An 18734-nucleotide genomic window follows, 5' to 3' on the forward strand; every position below is an offset into this window, starting at 1 on the left:
GTGGTTCATGGCATGTTGAGGTAGGTGCGACACGTATGACAATTACACCATAGCTTAATTTTGGAGCTAAAGAAGAGGAAGGAAAAGATGGAAAAGAAGACTATAAAGGTGAAGAAGGAGAGTATAAATGTTAGGGTTATGCGAAATATGATAAAAATTGGGGAATAACAGTGTCGTTTTCGAATAAAGGGGTCAAGGATCATTTTGTCTCTTGTTAGAGTTGTCAGGTATCATTTTGTCTCATGTTAGAGTTTTCAGGGACCATTTTATTTTCCGTTAAAGTTGACGAAGTCAAAGACCTAAGTGACTAACAAAATTAAATGTTAAGGACCAATCAAGTAATTAATTTTAGTTAGAGACTAAAATGTCTAATTTAAAATTTTTTGAAGTCCAAAATAGGTATATATTCATAATTTTATGTTTTCACAAGCACTTGAATTCGCTTTCTCAATGTGAATGCATTAACCAATAAGAACGCGTAAATCGTAGTTCTCCTGATCATCGCTGAAAAACTCATCATCATCCGATAGAACACCATTAAATTAAAAAGGACATACATATATATAGTATATGGATAGATGTATATTAACATTTTGATGTTATTATCATCATTATTTCGAAAAATTGTTAGTTTCCATTATATTCATTGCTACGTAAAAGGATATGGAGAAAAGAAATAGATATACCTTAATAATAAGTTAGGTATCAAATGGTCCCGTAGAGATATTTTATTTATTTAATACTGTAATGCTGAGTCACACCAACCAAATTATATACGAATCTTAATTAGTAGTTATACATAAATAAAAAGAGAAAAAAAATACAAATATATAATCAAATAAAAAATATTATTTATATATTAAAATCAATTATTAACATATTCATATATATATATATTATTTAATTTATTTTTAATATATATTTTTATTTTAATATATATATTTTATATTAATAACTTATTTTAGTAAATAATTTTAATATACACCTAACATAATATAATTATATATAGATAATTAAAAATAAAAGTAGATTGGACTATCCGATAGAAATTTGTGACTCGACTCATTTTAGACTCAACTCAATTTGATTCGTTTTATTAAATAAGTCATGTTTTGATTTTTTAAAAAGTCTATTAATTAAAAAGGCTAGAACATAAATTTTAAATAGTTTATAAAATTTGTTAAACTGATTCGTTAAACTAATTTTTTTATAATTAAAAATATGTTATTTTTAGTTTAAATTTTAACTATTCACTTATATTAAATACAAAATAAAACAAACAAAAAAATCGATAATAAAAACTACTTAAAATTGTAATTTTTTAGTTAAAATTTTATGAATAATTATAAGTATAGTTATAAGATACAAATAATTATGCTTTATAATTTTGAATTATAAATTTTAAAATATATTTAGTATTAATTTATATATTTTAAATTTATTATTTTAAATTCTAATTTATAAAATAAACTTTTCAAAAGCTCACAAATTTATCGAATAATTTTAAATAGATTAGACTCAAACTTAAAAAAAGTTATAAAAAATAACAAATTTAAATTTAAACATCCATTTATAATATAAATCACACTCGTCAAAATCAAGGTTCAATTCGACTCGTTCTATTTCCATCCATACTAACGACTAGGCGAGGAAGCAATCCTCCTACTAGAAGATATATATGTACAAAAAATTACAAAATAATAGAGATTACGTCATAGCATCATTGGATTTAATACGGTACCAAACATGGCACATTAATTTAGTAAAGTATTCATATCTCTTGTCAGTTTTTTTATTAAATAAATATTATATATATAGTATTCACCGATATATATTCTTAATTAGAGAAATTATATTTGTATATATCCGATAAGTATTTTATTTTCGTTAAATATTTCCTATATAGTTTTACTTTTTATATTTTTCTTTTTAATTAATACGTGTACAAATTTAAGACTTCAAATACCACAGCTTTTACATGCACAGGGAAGCGTCTATAGGAATCTGTATGTATATCCTGTCCCACCCTACTGGCCAGGATTTCAGCTCATCTTTTATTCATTTATTTATTGAGTATAATATAAGATTCCAACTCGTTTTCATTTATTAGAATATCAAATTATGTGTGTAAAAAAAATTAACTATCATATAAAAATATGTATTTACAATTTTTTATTATGTTATTGTAAAAAAATTATTTATTTAATTATCAATAATATTAGAAAACTAAAATAGTTCTAGTAAAAAATCAGAGAAATGTCTTTGGGTGAATCTAAAATTTCTATGTGGATAGTGCTTAGGTTATACATTAGGATATTTCTTTTATTTGTAAATTAGATGGTTTTAAATTTGTTCTCTGGAGAAGAAAGGAGGGTAAAGAAACGAAAGTTAATTAAATTAGTTTCCGTGATTCACGTTACAATGATACTAAACGTATCTCCTCCTAATTTAATTGTGGTAAAATATTTAATAACCAATATTTTAAATCATATATAAATAAAACAAATTACTATATTTATAATTAACTAAACTGTTCCATTTTTGGTTGATTTGGAGTTGGTTCATATATATTTTTTTAATTATTCTAGCTAATATGGATATTTGATTAATTCTAACTATTATTATTTAATTATTAGTCGATTCGTTGTATTTTTTAAACAAAATGAATAAGTTATGTTGTGATCCAAACCGCCATATGTTAATGTAGCATATATTAATGAAAAATGTTTGATAATTAATATTTTTATTTTATATTTAGATTAATACAAGTTAATTTTCTAAATTTTTTGAAAATATTATTACCCTAAGCATTTTCCCTTATTAATAGCTACTATACCTGTTAGCTACCTTTCTTCCATTGCCACAGTACACAAAGAAACACACATAAGAATGGAGGATGAGAGAAGAAGAGTGATAGTGGTTGGAGCAGGGCCTTCGGGTCTCTCCATGGCTGCATGCTTAACCAAGAAATCAATTCCGTACATACTCCTCGAGAGAGAAGACTGTTCAGCTTCTCTTTGGAAGAAACACACCTACGACCGTCTCCATCTCCATCTCAAGAAGCACCTCTGCCACCTCCCTCACATGCCATTCCCCCCTTCTTCGCCTTCCTACGTTCCCCGCAACCAGTTCTTGGCTTACCTCGACCACTACGCCGCTCACTTCGCGATCTCTCCGTTGTACCGGAGGACCGTGGAGTTTGCGGCCTACGATCAGGAAGCCAAGAGCTGGAGGGTGAAGGCCAGAAACGAGGATTCCGGCGAGGTTGAGGAGTATCTAGGGGGGTTCTTGGTGGTGGCTACGGGGGAGACAACTGACCCTTTTGTCCCTCAAATTGAAGGGTTGGGTAGTTTTCCTGGGAAGGTTATTCATTCTACTGAGTATAAATCTGGTAAGGGGTTTGAGGCTCAGCATGTTCTTGTTGTGGGTTCTGGCAATTCCGGCATGGAGATCTCACTTGACCTTATCAACCATGGTGCCATAACTTCCATTGTTGTTCGAAGCCCGGTAATTTAAAAAAAATATATTAGAGAATTATCAAAATTTATTATTTTTAATTATTAATTAATTATTAATATTTAAAATAGTATATTAAAATATATTATTAAATTATTAAATTAAAAAAATAAAATTAATAGTTAATTATAATGACAAAAAATAATAAATAATAAGAATTTTTTTAATATTTTTTAATTTAAAATTGTATGTTATTGTGAGCAGTCAAAATTTTCAGGTGTGTACTAAAATTCAGTCGTTGTCTTGTATAAAAATGTATAAAAATAATACATGAAATTTGTGTACAAAGATATAATAATAGTTAATTTAGTAATTATTTTTTAGCGTATGAATAATATATTTAAATTATTAACTTAAATTTTTTTTTATATTTACTGCGTTGGTTGGCTAATAATAATATTCATCTACCATTTTTGTTTTAGATCATTTAATGTTACACTGTACTAATTCATCATAATTGTGTTAAAAAATATTAAAGTAAAAATTGTAGAGCTATTTAATTGGAGAGAAACTTATTAAAGACACTTTTTTTTTTTGTATGAAGAAGGAACATCTTAATAAACTAGAAGCGTCTTACTTACTTATTATACAATGATAGCTTCTTGCATTTTACTTATAAGAGCGTGTATAAATCTAGGATAGATTCTCATTATTGGTTAGTTGTAGTATATTGCAATGATTGTTTCGATCTTGAAATCGTTGAACGTTTTGCATGTTCAATCAAATGATAAGTAGCATTTTCCTTATTATTATTATTATTATTATTATTATTATTATTTAGTTGCATTGCACAACGCAATATATGAATAGTAATTAATGGTTGTTGTTAATGATGATTAATTATGGTTAGGTTCATATTGTGTCCCGGGAGATAGCGAATATGGGGCTGTTTCTGTTGAATTATGTGGGAGTAAGCAGGGTGGACAAGTTGGTGGTGATATTGAGCAGGTTGATGTACGGAGACATGAGCAAGTATGGGATAGCCAGGCCTAATGAGGGACCCTTTTATATGAAGGTCAAGTACGGCAAGTATCCCATCATTGATGTCGGAACCTCTCAAAAAATAAAGTCTGGAGAGCTCAAGGTATGTGTCTATGGCTCAACAAAAAAGTTTCTGAAAATAAAAATTTTTAGCCAACATTTATCACTTTTTGACTTTATTTAATGTATCTTATAATAAATGTTAAATAAAATAAATTTAGATTTTTTTTTATTTCTCTAATATAATATTATCAATGACTCTGTGTGCCTAAATTTGTAACTAAATATGGTAGAGACTAGAGAGAGTGATAGGCCAATTTTATGCTGTTTTTTATTTATCGTCTAATTTTTATTTAACTTATTTTTTATAATAAAATTTAAATTTATTAATTTTTATATTTTTGAATTAAATATTAATTATTTAACTTTTTTTATAACTAGACATTAATTTTTAGATATTATAACAAACATCTTTTATTAATATTATTTAATTTTTTAAGAAATAATTTTATTTATTTTAAATTTTTAATTTTTAATTATAAATAAATTTTTTAATTAATTTAAAATTAAAAGATAAACTAATATTAATTAAAAGTTAACTTTTTATATTTTTCTTTATAACTATGTTACATGCACTTCTAGATAATTAATTATATTTATATTCTTTATTTTATTTAATTTTCTTATGGTATAAAAAATATTTTTTATTTTTTTATTTTATATTAATTATGTTTAATACTAATAAAATATACAAAATTTATATAAAAAATAGTACATATATCTTTTCTCTAAAACTATAGGCAGATATCAGATGCTCATATCACTGCATCCAAGTCTATTAACGTTGTTTACGTTATAGTTAGATAAAATACATTGCCGTTGCTTCTCTCTCTCTCTCGTGGGAGTGGAAACGAATAACCATTCATAGTTTTTTTTTTTTTTTTAGTCTTATTTATAGAATTAAAAATAAAAAATCGCACTTTATTCTGACCGATAAAAAAAATAGAGGATTCATTTTCCTCTCAAGGGGGTTGTTGGGTTGTGTGCTATGCTTGGGACACTTTTAATTCCTTCATTTCATAATTGCAACTTCAATTTAAAGCTACAGATTGCATATTTTTTTTCTCGTCACTTTAACATATAAGTATCAATATTAAATTAACAAAAATACTATTTGTATATTAAAATTGGCCATCAATATAGTTATGCATAAATATATATGATTTAATTTATTTATAGTATATATTTATATTTTAATATATATTTTATACTAATAATTAATTTTGATATACAATTAAATTAATACTACTATTTAAAGCTGGAAGTGAGTCAAGCCAGCTCATGAGCTAGCTCGAGCTCGATTCGTTAATAGCTCGATAAGTTAAGCTCGTGAACTAGTAAGCCAAGCTTGAACTTGAAATTGAGCTCATAAATTAAATGAGTCGAGCTTGAGTTTGGATAAGCTCAGCTCATTAACTCGTGAACTGACTCGATTATATATAGATAATTATTAATACAGATATCCTATATGCATTTAATCTATATTTTTAATATTATATATATACATATGAAATAGTACTATATAACCATATATATTAATGATCTTAATTATTTAAAATTTAAAATTTATTTTTTACATATAATTTTGATGTAGGACATAAATAAAAAATTTATAATTTATTTATAGATAACAATATATAAAATTGATCTTTTTAAATATTTTTTAAAATATATAAGTTATAATTTATTGATATAGAATTATAGATTATGTATTTATGTTTCTATTATTTGAGCCAGCTCGTGAGCTCGAACCAGCTCGTGAGCTTTCGGTGAGTCGAGCTTGAGTTTAAGAAATAGGCTCGATTGTTAATAAGTCGAGCTGTGAGCCAAGCTCAATTTTTGTGAGCCGAGCTTGAGCTTGGTCTAGTTCGGCTCAACTCGACTCACTTCCAGCCCTACTACTACTTTACTAGTACTTTGTTATAAATATTCTCTACAAAAATATCTTTCTTTGATCACATTCAAAACTAAAAAAAATGACGGAGACATTATCTCTCTGCTAGTTGCATACATATCAAAATAAAAAATATACTAACATTATTATAATTTAATGAGTAAAGTATTATTTTTTTCTAACGTTTGTGTTAAGTTTCAAATTTATTCTTCATGTTTTAATATTATATTTATATTTCTAACATTTTAAAATCATATGAATTTTATCCTATCGTTAACTCTGTTAAAAATTTTAAAAAAACTTTTAATAATAAAAAAACCTCTCTCAAAATAAAAAATACAAAAAAAAAAGAATTTCTCACTTGCACTATACTGTCACATCATCACCATACAAAATGTACAATCCCACCAGTGAAACAGCGCCGTCGCAGCAGTAATAGCAAAATAGCGACCAGTGACAGTAAGAATGCATGGGAGATGATGGTGCATGTGTGGCTGAGCTCGCGGAGGCGAAAAAAGGTGACCATGCTTCGCTCTAATCTCTGTCTCATACTCGTCTCCCTTCAGAACTGCATGAGGCTCCTTCTCCAAAATCCCAAATCACGAACCTTCATCCTCTTCCAATTTCTAAATTGCGTTTCTAAAAGCATGTTTGTCCGCAAAATCCAATAGAACTGGCGACGCCACTCCCTCTTTGGGAAAGAGGTTCCTCGAACACCACCATGCGGCAGAGGCCGCGAAGCTCATCATCAAGGAGAATAAGAAGAACAAGAACAATAAAAACAAAAAAAAGCCTCTGAAGCACTACATGCTGCAACCAAAACCTAAAAATTCTAACAGTGAAGTACCCTAACATTGAAATCGGAAGATCTGGTGGGATTGAGGAATCTTCAATTTCGAAGATTTGTGCTTGTGAGAGTTGCTGGGCTTGGGTCTGGGGAGCTCTGCGGCGGAAGCATCTCTCAAGGTCACATTTCTTGGCAATGGAAGTATGGCATTGGAATTGACTTGAGGATTGGGTATTGCCGCTACCTTAGCGACGATAAGCGATAATTGTTTTGGGCACCATGGGCTTGGCGGGATGGTCACGGACGATTGATGCTAACGATGCTCATGATGAAGTTGAACGAGGGAAGAAGATGGAAGTTTCAAACTTGGCATTATGTAGTGAATGTGTTCTAGTCTCGGATTAAGTTGGGTTCTTTGGAGTCTGGGTTGGATTGGCCCGGTCTGACCCGGACAATGTCTAAAAAAAAATAGAGGTTAAAGGATTTTAACAAAATTGACAGAAGGATAACATTGATAGATTTTAAAACGTTAGGGATTACATAGAACGATTAAAATGTTAATGACAAATTTGAGACTTACTCTAAATATTGGGAACAAAAATTATACTTTACTCTAACTTAATTTGGTACTGATATAGTTAGTTACAGCAGCACTAAATTAGTTAGACACTTATGAAAATAGTTAGCTGCATGTGATGTGAAGAGGCATCTGTTAGCCAATACTATATTATTAGATTAGTTAATTGTAATTTAAGTCACTGAACTAGTCAGTTAATAAATAGTTAGTTACATCAAGTAGTTTATTACCTCACTAATGTAGCTTGTATATAAACCCCCTTTCAGCACGTAAGATCAATACAACTAATTCATCATTTTCCATCTAATTTTGATTTATCTAAGATGGTATCTGAAGATATTCTTCTTTCTTTAACCTTCTGCTCCTTCATCTTTTCTTCCCCATATTCGTCTTTCATCTTCTACTCCATTCTTCTTTTTCTTCTCTTAACTCACACGATAAAGTTTGACGAGAATATATCAGTTTCACAAATTTCTCGTCTGTAGAAGTTGCGGTTCCGATCAACGAGTTTTGAGAAGAAGGTTCATCTACTTCTTATTCATATATGTGCTGCCTTCTTTTCTTTTGATTCATGTAGAACTCTACTTCCTTTTCTGCTTCTTCAATGGCGATTGATCCTTATTTTCTATCCTTGGCCAATTAACTAGGACTTGTGCTCATCACTCAGCAGCTTACTGAAGACAACTATAACTCCTAGATTCGAGTTATGAGGAAAGCGATGAGCGCTAAGTGCAAGCTCAGATTCATTGTGGAGTTCTTGGCCATTCGATTGACAAATGCTACAAGATCCATGGGTTTCAACCCAAGTATGGTAGAAGTTGAAGGATAAAGACATCTGCCTATAATGTTGTTGCTTCTCAATTGAATCAAGATCAAAAAGCACTTTCAACTTAGAGTTAACTCAAACACAAATTCAAAAATTGCTGAACTTGCTAAACAATCACCAAATTCATGAAGTTATCTCCAATGAGTTGACAGAAGTTGCACCTCCAATAGGTATTGTCCTCAATACATCAGTGATAAGATCAAAATTACTAAATACTTATTGGATTTCAGACAATGAAACCACCATCCACATCACATGTGACTTGTCTTTATTCAATTCAATTCACACTTCACAAAATTACTCAATTGCTTTGCCTAATGGTGACACCTTTCATGCCAATTTTATAGGCACATTCTTAATCAATAAACATATCACTCTTACACATGTTTTTTTTGTCTCTGCTTTTCATGTAAATTTTCTTTCGGTATCAACTTTTTTATTGAATTTTACATTCACAGTCACAGTTAGTTCTGATTATTTCACTATTTGGGACAGAAATTCATTGAAGAAGATTTGAATAGATGATTTGCAACAAGGACTATATATCCTAGAAGTAGAATCCCAAATCAATGTTTTGTTACCAAATACACGAGCTCGTCCAGTTTCTAATTAATGTCCTATATTACCTATTTTTTCTTCATCAATAAACATGTTAATTCACAATTGTGGCACACTCGTTTAGGTCATATTCCTTCTAGGCTTTTGCATCACTTAGATGACACTTTGCATTTGACAAATAAATTAAATTATAGTAACTGTGAAGTTCATTCACTAGCTAAATTCAGAAAACTTCCATTTGAGTCACACAATAATATGTCTTCACAGGCTTTTGATCTTGTTCACTGCGATATATGAGGATCTTACCATGTCCCAACTTACAATATAAAGAGATTTTTTCTTATAATTGTTGATGATGCTACTTGTTTTTGTTGGATCTATTTGTTGACTAACAAATCTGATGCTACTATTTGCTTAAAGAATTTACTCTTTAATTGAGACTCAGTTTGGCATTAGATAAATGCTTCAGATATGATAATGCTAAAGAGCTTGCTCTGGCTGATTTTCTACAATAAAAGAAAATTCTGTATCAATTTTACCTATATTAACCTCAACAAAATGTTGTTGTCAAAAGGAAGCACCGGCATTTATTGAATGTTGCAAGAGCCTTGTATTTTCAGTCTAAGGTGCCCATCAATTACTGGGGTGAGTGTGTAGCTACTGCTATGTTTCTAATCAATAAAATCTAAAGTTCAGTCCTAAAATTCAAGACACAATTTGAATTGCTCTTCAAAAAAGCACCCTCCTATATAAATTTGAGAAGTTTTGGATGCCTTGTCTATCCAGTCACTATACAACTTGATTTTTCTGTCTTCATTGGATATTCAACTAGCTATAAGGGATACATACTATATAACCTGCAAAGCAAGCACATTTTCATCTCGAGAGATGTCATTTTTCATTAAAACATTATGCCATTTGCTTCATCACCTCATCTATAGACTAGTGAAGATCTATTTGTAGATTTTGTCCTTCTCAAACCTGCTTAGGATCTCACTCCACAAGTACCACACTCTACATCCTCTCCCACCACTCATTCCTTTCAATATGAACCTTTTCTGTCCAATGCCACAACCACACATCCACCAAACCAATTTAGGAGATCTTTTAGGCAAATTCAAATCCTTGCTTATCTACATGATTATGTTCACCACACTACATCTTTCTATCTCATCTCTAACTACATCAGTCACCATCGATTAATCCTTACCTACCATCACACCATCCCCCACGCCAATGTCATACCAAAACCTCAATTCTACCACCAAGTTGTTAAATTTTAAAAATGGAGGGATGCCATGAAGGAGGAGCTCGATGCACTTGAGGCCAATCAGACTTGGCAATTAGTTTCTTTACCCACAAACAAGCATGCAATTGGATGTCGTTGGGTTTATAATGCTAAAATGAGCGCAGATGGCAATCTCAAATGGTACAAAGCATGCTTAGTCGCCAAAGGCTACACACAACAAGCAGGTGTAGATTTTCGTAACACTTTTAGCCCTATTGCCAAAATTACAACAATGAGAGCCCTCTTAACAATAGATACAGTGAAGAATTGGAGTTTACTCTAGCTAGATATCAATAATGCATTTCTCAATAATGAGCTTAATGAGAAAGTCTATTTAGACTTATCTCTTGGCCATCCACAACAAAACCAAAGTCTCGTGTGCAAATTCACTCGTTCACTCTATGGCCTATGTCAAGCCTCTTGCCAAAGGTTCACTGAGTTCTACTTAACTCTCACTGTACATAGTTTCAAACAGTGCAAGCAAGACTACTTTTTTTTGTTGGGTAAAGGTAAGTCTACTATATTTTTTATTCTGTATGTAGACGATATCATCATTGCTAGATCCAAAGATGAAATGGTGGACTATATTAACCAAAGATTTCAGTTAATTTTCAAGTTAAAAATATTGGAGAATCTCAAAATTTTTCTTGGCCTGCAGTTAGCAAAATCCAAGAAAGGCATTGTTCTCTCACAACGTAAGTATGCTTTCTCTCTCTTGGAGGACATTAGTTATTGCAAGCCTGCCAACACCCCATGGAGGCCAATCATAAACTAAAGGCCAATGAGGCTAAACCTGTCCCAGATCCTAAATGCTATTGACGACTCATTGGGCGCTTAATGTATTTGACAATCTCGCGTCTAGACATCATATTTGCGTTTGTGAAACTCACACAATACATGTCTGATCCTCAAATCCCACATTGAATGTTGTGCATGTGTTTAGATATATCAAAGCCTCACCTGGTCAGGGTCTGCTCTTCTCGTCACGTCGTTCAACCACTGGCTATTGCACCTTTCTTGGTGACTCCTTGGTATCCTGAAAAAGTAAGAAGCAAGATGTGATTTTGCGAAATTCGACCCAAGTCGAATACATGGTTCTAGCCAATGCAGCATGTGAAATTGTGTCCATCATGGCTCTATTGAAGTTCATGAATGCCAACATCAACTTAACCATGTGTGTTACATGATAATGTGTCTGCCATTCATATGGCTAGAAATCCAGCCATGCATGAACACTCCAAATATGTTGAAATTAATTGTCATTTTATTAGGAAAAAGATGGAAGCTAGAATTGGTAAACTGATGCATGTTTTGAGTTGGTGTCAATTAGCAGACATCTTGATGAAAGCTCTTCCAGATCCTCAATTTTAGTTTTTCATGTCCAAGTTAGGCACATACAATTTATATGCTCTAACTGGAATGGTAATATTTGTCACTACTATATTAAATTAGTTAATTGTAATTCATTAAGTCACTGAACTAATTAGTTAGTAAATAATTAGTTAAATCAAAAGAAAAATGGACAAAAATACACAAAAATTTTATACGACAAACAGATGTATACTCTAATTTTTAATGAGTCATTTGTACACACCAATATGAAACTATATTGTCATTTCTAACCTTCTGTCACCTCAGTAATTTTTCTGGCGGTAGTGGAGGCCAAATGGCACGTTATTGTGTGATGTGGCCGTTTTGGATGACATAGTAAAAAATAAAATTATTAAATTTGTTAAAATAAAATTATTCTCACTGTCACTCCTCCATTTTCATTCCTCACCTCCATCACCGCAACCACCACCCTCACACCTCCATCCCCAACTCCACGACCTTGACTTCATACCCCTCTTCCACATCCTTGTCTTCGAATTTGTTGCTTCATTCTTCCATTTTTCTGAATCTTGATATTTTTCTTCTCTCAAACTTTTTTTTATTATGAAAAAAATGGAATGATATTGTTATTATTGTTATTGTTGGAATTAAAGAATGTGATGGTACTAATAGAGTTGTGATGGTAAAAGTTGAAAATGACATAAAGATGAGATAGGATGAAATTGATAAATTAGGAATTTGGAAAGGTAGGTGACAACAGTGAGAGGTTAAAAGTTTGGAAGGGTGACATGGCTGGAGTGACAATGAAAAAGTTGGGATATAGTTTTGAGGTGGTACTTGTGAAAAGTAGTGTTGATGTCATGGTGTTGGGTGTTTGCTCAAAAATGATGTCGTGCTAGTGGCGGCAACGGCGGCGACGAAAAGATGAGGATGAGACTGAAAATGGAAGAGTAGCAGTGAGAATAATTTTATTTTAACAAATTTAATAATTTTATTTTTTTACCATGTCATCTAAAACAACCACATCACACAATAATGTGCCACCTATCTTTCATCACCGTCGAAAAAATTACTCAGACGATAAAAAATTAGAAATACAATAAAATTTTATATTGATGTGTACAAATAACTCATTAAAAATTAGAATATACATCTATTCATCGTATAAAAATTCATATATACTTTTATCTATTTTTTTAAATTAAATAATTAATTACCTCACTAATGCAACTTTTATATAAATATCCTTTCAGCAAGATCAATACAACTAATTTATCGTTTTCCATCTAATTCTAGTTTATTTAAGATCATCACTGGAATATAAGTTTTCTCTTCCTTCCAAAAGAAGGTTGAAAAAATTGATTCACACATTTGATCAATGCATGAATAAACTCATTGTGATTCTCGGTCTTCTCCCTTCTTATATTTCTTGCTCACGATAATTCTGACAATTTTCACATAATTAATCCTATCATCTATCATTATAATTTAACAAAAATATTTAATAACAAAAAATTAATAAAAAATAGTCAAAATTTATCTTATTTAATATTTATTAATTATAATTATTAATAAATATTAAATAAAATAAATTTTAGTTTTTTTTTCTAATATTACCAAGATAATGAGGTTATTTTCTTGGTTAATTTGCTTTTTTTCTTTTTTGACTGTAATTCTCATGAGTATCTAATTATCTTTAATGATAATGTTAAAGGAGATAACTAATTATTTTTGAGAGTTGTTTTGTTGTCTTTCTCTCTTTTGTTGTGTGGATCAAATTGTTATAAATTATCTAAAAAAATATAAGAGAATTTTAACTTTTTTGTATGTACTGTGTATCTGATGTTTGTTTTTTTTTTTAATAAGAGAGCTCAATACAATAAGTGGAGCAAGAATAACAATAAACAAATAGAAAAGTTAAAAAAAATAAAGAAAAACAAAAAAAATAATGACAATGAAACTCATCAACTATTTTTTATGTTCCTCCTTTCTATAATATACTAAAACTCTATCAATCTGACTACAAGATCAGCCTGTAAACCATGTAAACTTCTGAAGCGGAAGTTCATCGGTTGTATATCTTGTATCCATTTCTTTGAATCATCGTAGTCGCTGTTAATCTGGCGGCATTCTTTCTCTCCTCCACTTGTATAATTTCGTTGAAACCTCCTATATAACAAAATGGAAATTGACTTCCATATAGTAAGTTTTTTTTTTCTTGTATGAGTCTTATACACTAAAAAAAACACAACTGAAATTATTTTTAATAACACCCCTTCAACACACAACTAATGCTCTCCTTTATGACAGCGACTCATTTTAAATATTATTTCATCCAAAATTAACAGCAAACTACCCGAAGCACCCCGACCCAACTAATGCTCTCCTTTATGACAGCGACTCATTTTAAATATTATTCCGACTATCACCTTCTTTCCGAACTGTCTTTCAGACCTTTATCTCAATTATTCTTTTATACTTTGTTTTTTCCACGTACACAATCTACCCTCTCAATCTCATATGATTTATTTCAGCTATAGTCTTCAGAGTCTCATCTTTCATTGTGTATCAGATGAACGCAAAAACATACATATTATTATCTTTTTATTTTCGTGATAGATAAATATTATTAATGCATCCAGTCTATTTGCACAGATAGAATAATTTATTCTTCGAAATATCTTTAAAAAAATTATCAACAAAAATAGAAAAAAAAACTCGTTGTTTCAAACGTTAGTACTCTTTTTAATTTCAAATCATGGAATCTTTTACGTGTTCTATCCAAAAACTTAAAAATTGCCTTTAGAAACTATCCATTCTCAGATTTTTGGTCTGAAATTCGTACATCTTTCGGCCCAGATTTCCTTAAACAACACTCTTTGGTTGGATACCCAGCAAATAGCAATGCGCCAATGTCATAAGCTAGGAGTGTGCAGTTGACACCTAATTGAGATGAAATATTAGCATATTACCTTATGTTTCGTTATGTTAAAGTGTTAACGTGATGACAAAGAAGCAATGATTCTATTGGTGTTTACTTAGGTGTTGCCAGCGGAAATTGAAAGCGTAAGAGGCAAGGACGTTATGTTCAAGAATGGCCAATCGCACCCCTTTGACTCCATTATTTTCTGCACTGGTTTCAAAAGATCAACGCACAAGTGGCTTAAGGTTTGTAAATACTAAAACTTATTGACTTATTGTCTCCTTCATTCTATTACTTTTATCCCATCGGCGTGTCACGCAAACACTAAAACAAAGATAGCTAGAGTAGTTTTTACGTAAATATGAGATATGATAGTTCAACATGACAACATCATCAGATATTTTACTATAAAAAATTTTAAACAATCATCCTAATTTATTATTTTTAGTTATTAATTAATTATTAATGTTTAAAAATATAAGCTAGACTATATTATTAGATTATTAAAAAAATTAAATTAATAATTTAAAATAATAATTAAAAATAATAAATTTTAATATCCTTCAAACATTTTTCATTTATTATATTGATTAAATTATTTAACATATCATACTTTTACATTTTGTTTATCTTCTTCCTATAAAAACTACTTTACACGTTTTCATGTAAATAACCAATTAAGTCAAATAAAAAAAAATACATAAACCAGCTAGATAGCTATCAAACTTCAATAACATGTATACAGTATTGGAAATTATCAATTATTCCAAAAATATTAATAATTCAGTTAGTTTTAGTAGTTGATTTTAATTATGTATTTTTATAAAAATATTATTTATATATTAAAATCAGACACTATAATATTTATATATAAATATATATATTATTTAATATATATTTCATATTAATAATAAATTTTAGTATACACTTACTATAATTATATTTTTTTATAATAAAAATTAATGATTAAAATTATTAAAATATTAATATTCTTAGAACACCTGACAACTTTTTATAGTATTATTATATAAAATAAGATTTTGCTAAAGATGCTCTCTTCTCTTATACGTATAGTGGAACAATACAAAGATACAGAAAAAGAAAAAAAATCACATGGATCCCTTTTATTTCTTTTTTTATTTTGACAATGAGTGCGTGTCTTTATATTTTATGTATAACTTCGATATGTATGCGAGTATTTTCTTTTACTAAAAGGCTAAAGAATATACCTGGGTATCAGTCAAAGTTTAACTAATAAATATAAAATGGTGAATTCTACCCAACCCCTTCTAAAATAATATGTAAGTTACCCTTCATGATGTGTCACACTTTAATTGGTTATTATTTTAACTATAGTTAGATTATTTTGTAATTTATTATTTTAGATGGGTAATTGTATAATTTCTTAAAATATTAAAATTCTACTCGGTAAGCAGCGCTGACTTAGTTGCACGCAATCTCTTTCTACAGTGCATCATTCCTTAACGAGTCGTTGAATTCCCATAGCTTGTAACTTTCCCGTTTTTCCCAGTATAGTCAGTGCCGACTTCATTGCTATTTCCTATCCTCTCACTCAATCCCTTTTTTTCGTGGATCACTTCTTACCAATATAATTAATGGTTAGTTCGGTTATTAAATTTTTTTCATTAAAAATAATATATGGAATATATATTCATATGTAAAATATAATATAATAAAATAAATATATTCAGAGTACTTAAAAGTATAATTAAAATCAGGAATATACAAATATAATAATAAAATTTGTACTCTAAACAAGTAAATATATCTTTTATCATACATAAATTATTTAAAAAAATATAAATTATTAAAATTAATAACACAAATTTAAAATGATAAAATTCAACTTTCTTACAAGTATTTTTTATAGTATTTTTATTCTTTTAATTTTTAATTTATTAATATTTTATTATTTAATTAATGATTAAACAAATTATTTTCATGAGAAATTATTTTTTGTATAATCTTAAAGAAAAGACCAATATAACAGTTTAAAAATTAATGTAAAAATGATATTTTAAATAAAAATAGTTAATATTAAAATTTTTAAATACAAAAATAAATTGTATAGATATTCAAGATATAAATATGAAATATATGTTTAAAATAAATAAAGAAGACAAAAATAATTATTTATTTTTCATGAGTACTCCCATTTTATCAGTTTTATTTATTTTATGCATATATTTATATTTATCTTTCAAATATTTATACAAATTATTTTTGTATTTAAAAATTTTAATATTAAATATTTTCATTTAAAATTTTATTTTTACGTTATTTTTTAAATTATTATATTGGTCTCTTCTCTAAGATAATACAAAAAAAAATTTATAAAAATAATTTGTTTAATCATTAATTAAATAATAAAATACTAATCAATTGTAAATTAAAAAAATAAAAATATTATAAAAAAATACAGTAAAAAAATTGGATTTTATTATTTTAAATTTGTATTATTAATTTAATAATATATTTATTTTTTAAATAATTTATGTATGATAAAAAATATGTTTACTTGGTTAGAGTACAAATTTTATTATTATATTTATATGTTCATGATTTTAAATATACTTTTAAATATTTTGAATAGATTTATTTTATTATATTATATTTTACATATAAATATATATTCCATCATGTAATTAAATAAATATATATTTTTTTAATGAAAAAAAATTTAATAACTGAACTAACCATTAATAATGTTGATGTTGGTAAGGAGTGATTTATGGGTCATGGCCAAAAAAAGGGATTGAGTGAGAGGACAAGAGATAGAAATGAAGTCGGCGCTGGCTATACTGGAAAGAACGGGGAAGTTACGAGCCATGAGAATTCAATGACCCGTTAAGGAATGATGCACTGTAGAAAGAGAAGAGATTTGCGTGAGAACGTGCTTCAATTAACGGGGTAGAATTTTAATATTTAAAAAATTTATACAATTATTCATCTAAAATAATAAATTACAAAATAACCCAACTATAATTAAGATAATAACTAATTAAAGTGTGACACATCATGAAGGGTAACTTACATATTATTTCAGAGGGAGTTAGGTAGAATTCACCATATAAAATACTTAGAAATATTCTATTATTTTGTATTAATTAGTTAAATCCATGTAACAATTAAGTTTATGCGCGTAGGGGGATGATTACCTTCTGAACGAAGACGGGATTCCAAAGCCCAGTTACCCGGACCATTGGAAGGGAAAGAATGGTTTGTATTGCGTTGGGCTTTCCAGGAAAGGCTTCTATGGAGCTAGGTATGATGCTGAGAATATAGCAAATGATATAAGCTCACTCCTCGTCCAACTTTAATTATGTATAATTATTACAACACAACACAGACACATTGTGAAGTGGCACTAGTACGTACTATGCTTATAATTCTCCAAATAAATAAGATAGGAAAAATAATGGGGTGTTTATAGTTTAGTTGTGAATAAATCATATTACTAGTATGATGTTGAATTCACAAGAAATTGTACGCTAATGTAATAATATGTTCTGCTTTTTCTTTAAGTTAGATATAATAATATTATTTATCTTATGCTATTATTTTTTTGGATTCAACAAAGATCAAATGATCCAACTCTAGATCTTTCAATCATAAAAGTTTAATACTATATTATAATATCATTTCTTTCAATAATTTAAATTGATAAAAAAGAGGTAACATGAATGATTATATTTCTAATCATTATTCTTAAATTTGAAATCTAAAGCAGGTTAGTCTTGTATATACAACTGTCATTTAATTGATACATAAAAATTAGAAATTGTAAATTTAAACTTACAATTTTATTTTACCAACAAAAATTATATGATAAGTATAAACTCCATATTTTTGTCATGCAAGTGAATTGGGGTTAAATGGGGTAACAACCTACATGGGCTTATAAAATTTAATTTGGGCCTACCTAGTTGAACATACAGCAGCTCCATTGACACTACAAGTTAACAAAAAGC

General features: G+C 28.8%; 1 protein-coding gene across 1 annotated transcript; it reads left to right on the forward strand.

Annotated features, from left to right (window-relative positions):
- The first annotated feature begins 2874 nt into the window (after positions 1 to 2874).
- On the forward strand, positions 2875 to 18323 carry LOC130935920 (probable indole-3-pyruvate monooxygenase YUCCA10). Its single transcript, XM_057865848.1, has 4 exons — positions 2875 to 3507; positions 4367 to 4600; positions 14862 to 14987; positions 17910 to 18323. Exons 1-4 carry the CDS (start codon positions 2890 to 2892, stop codon positions 18081 to 18083), a joined length of 1152 nt encoding a protein of 383 aa, XP_057721831.1. The 5' UTR covers positions 2875 to 2889; the 3' UTR covers positions 18084 to 18323.
- Positions 18324 to 18734: the final 411 nt, after the last annotated feature.

This window comes from Arachis stenosperma, chromosome 6 (assembly GCF_014773155.1).
Source record: "Arachis stenosperma cultivar V10309 chromosome 6, arast.V10309.gnm1.PFL2, whole genome shotgun sequence".
NCBI lineage: Eukaryota > Viridiplantae > Streptophyta > Magnoliopsida > Fabales > Fabaceae > Arachis > Arachis stenosperma.

Coding starts and splice junctions, on each gene's coding strand:
- LOC130935920 (XM_057865848.1), top strand. CDS start 2,890: ATGGAGGATGAGAGAAGAAGAGTGATAGTGGTTGGAGCAGGGCCTTCG. Junction 4,601..14,861: donor TAAAGTCTGGAGAGCTCAAG/GTATGTGTCTAT, acceptor GTGTTTACTTAG/GTGTTGCCAGCGGAAATTGA. Junction 14,988..17,909: donor CAACGCACAAGTGGCTTAAG/GTTTGTAAATAC, acceptor TTATGCGCGTAG/GGGGATGATTACCTTCTGAA.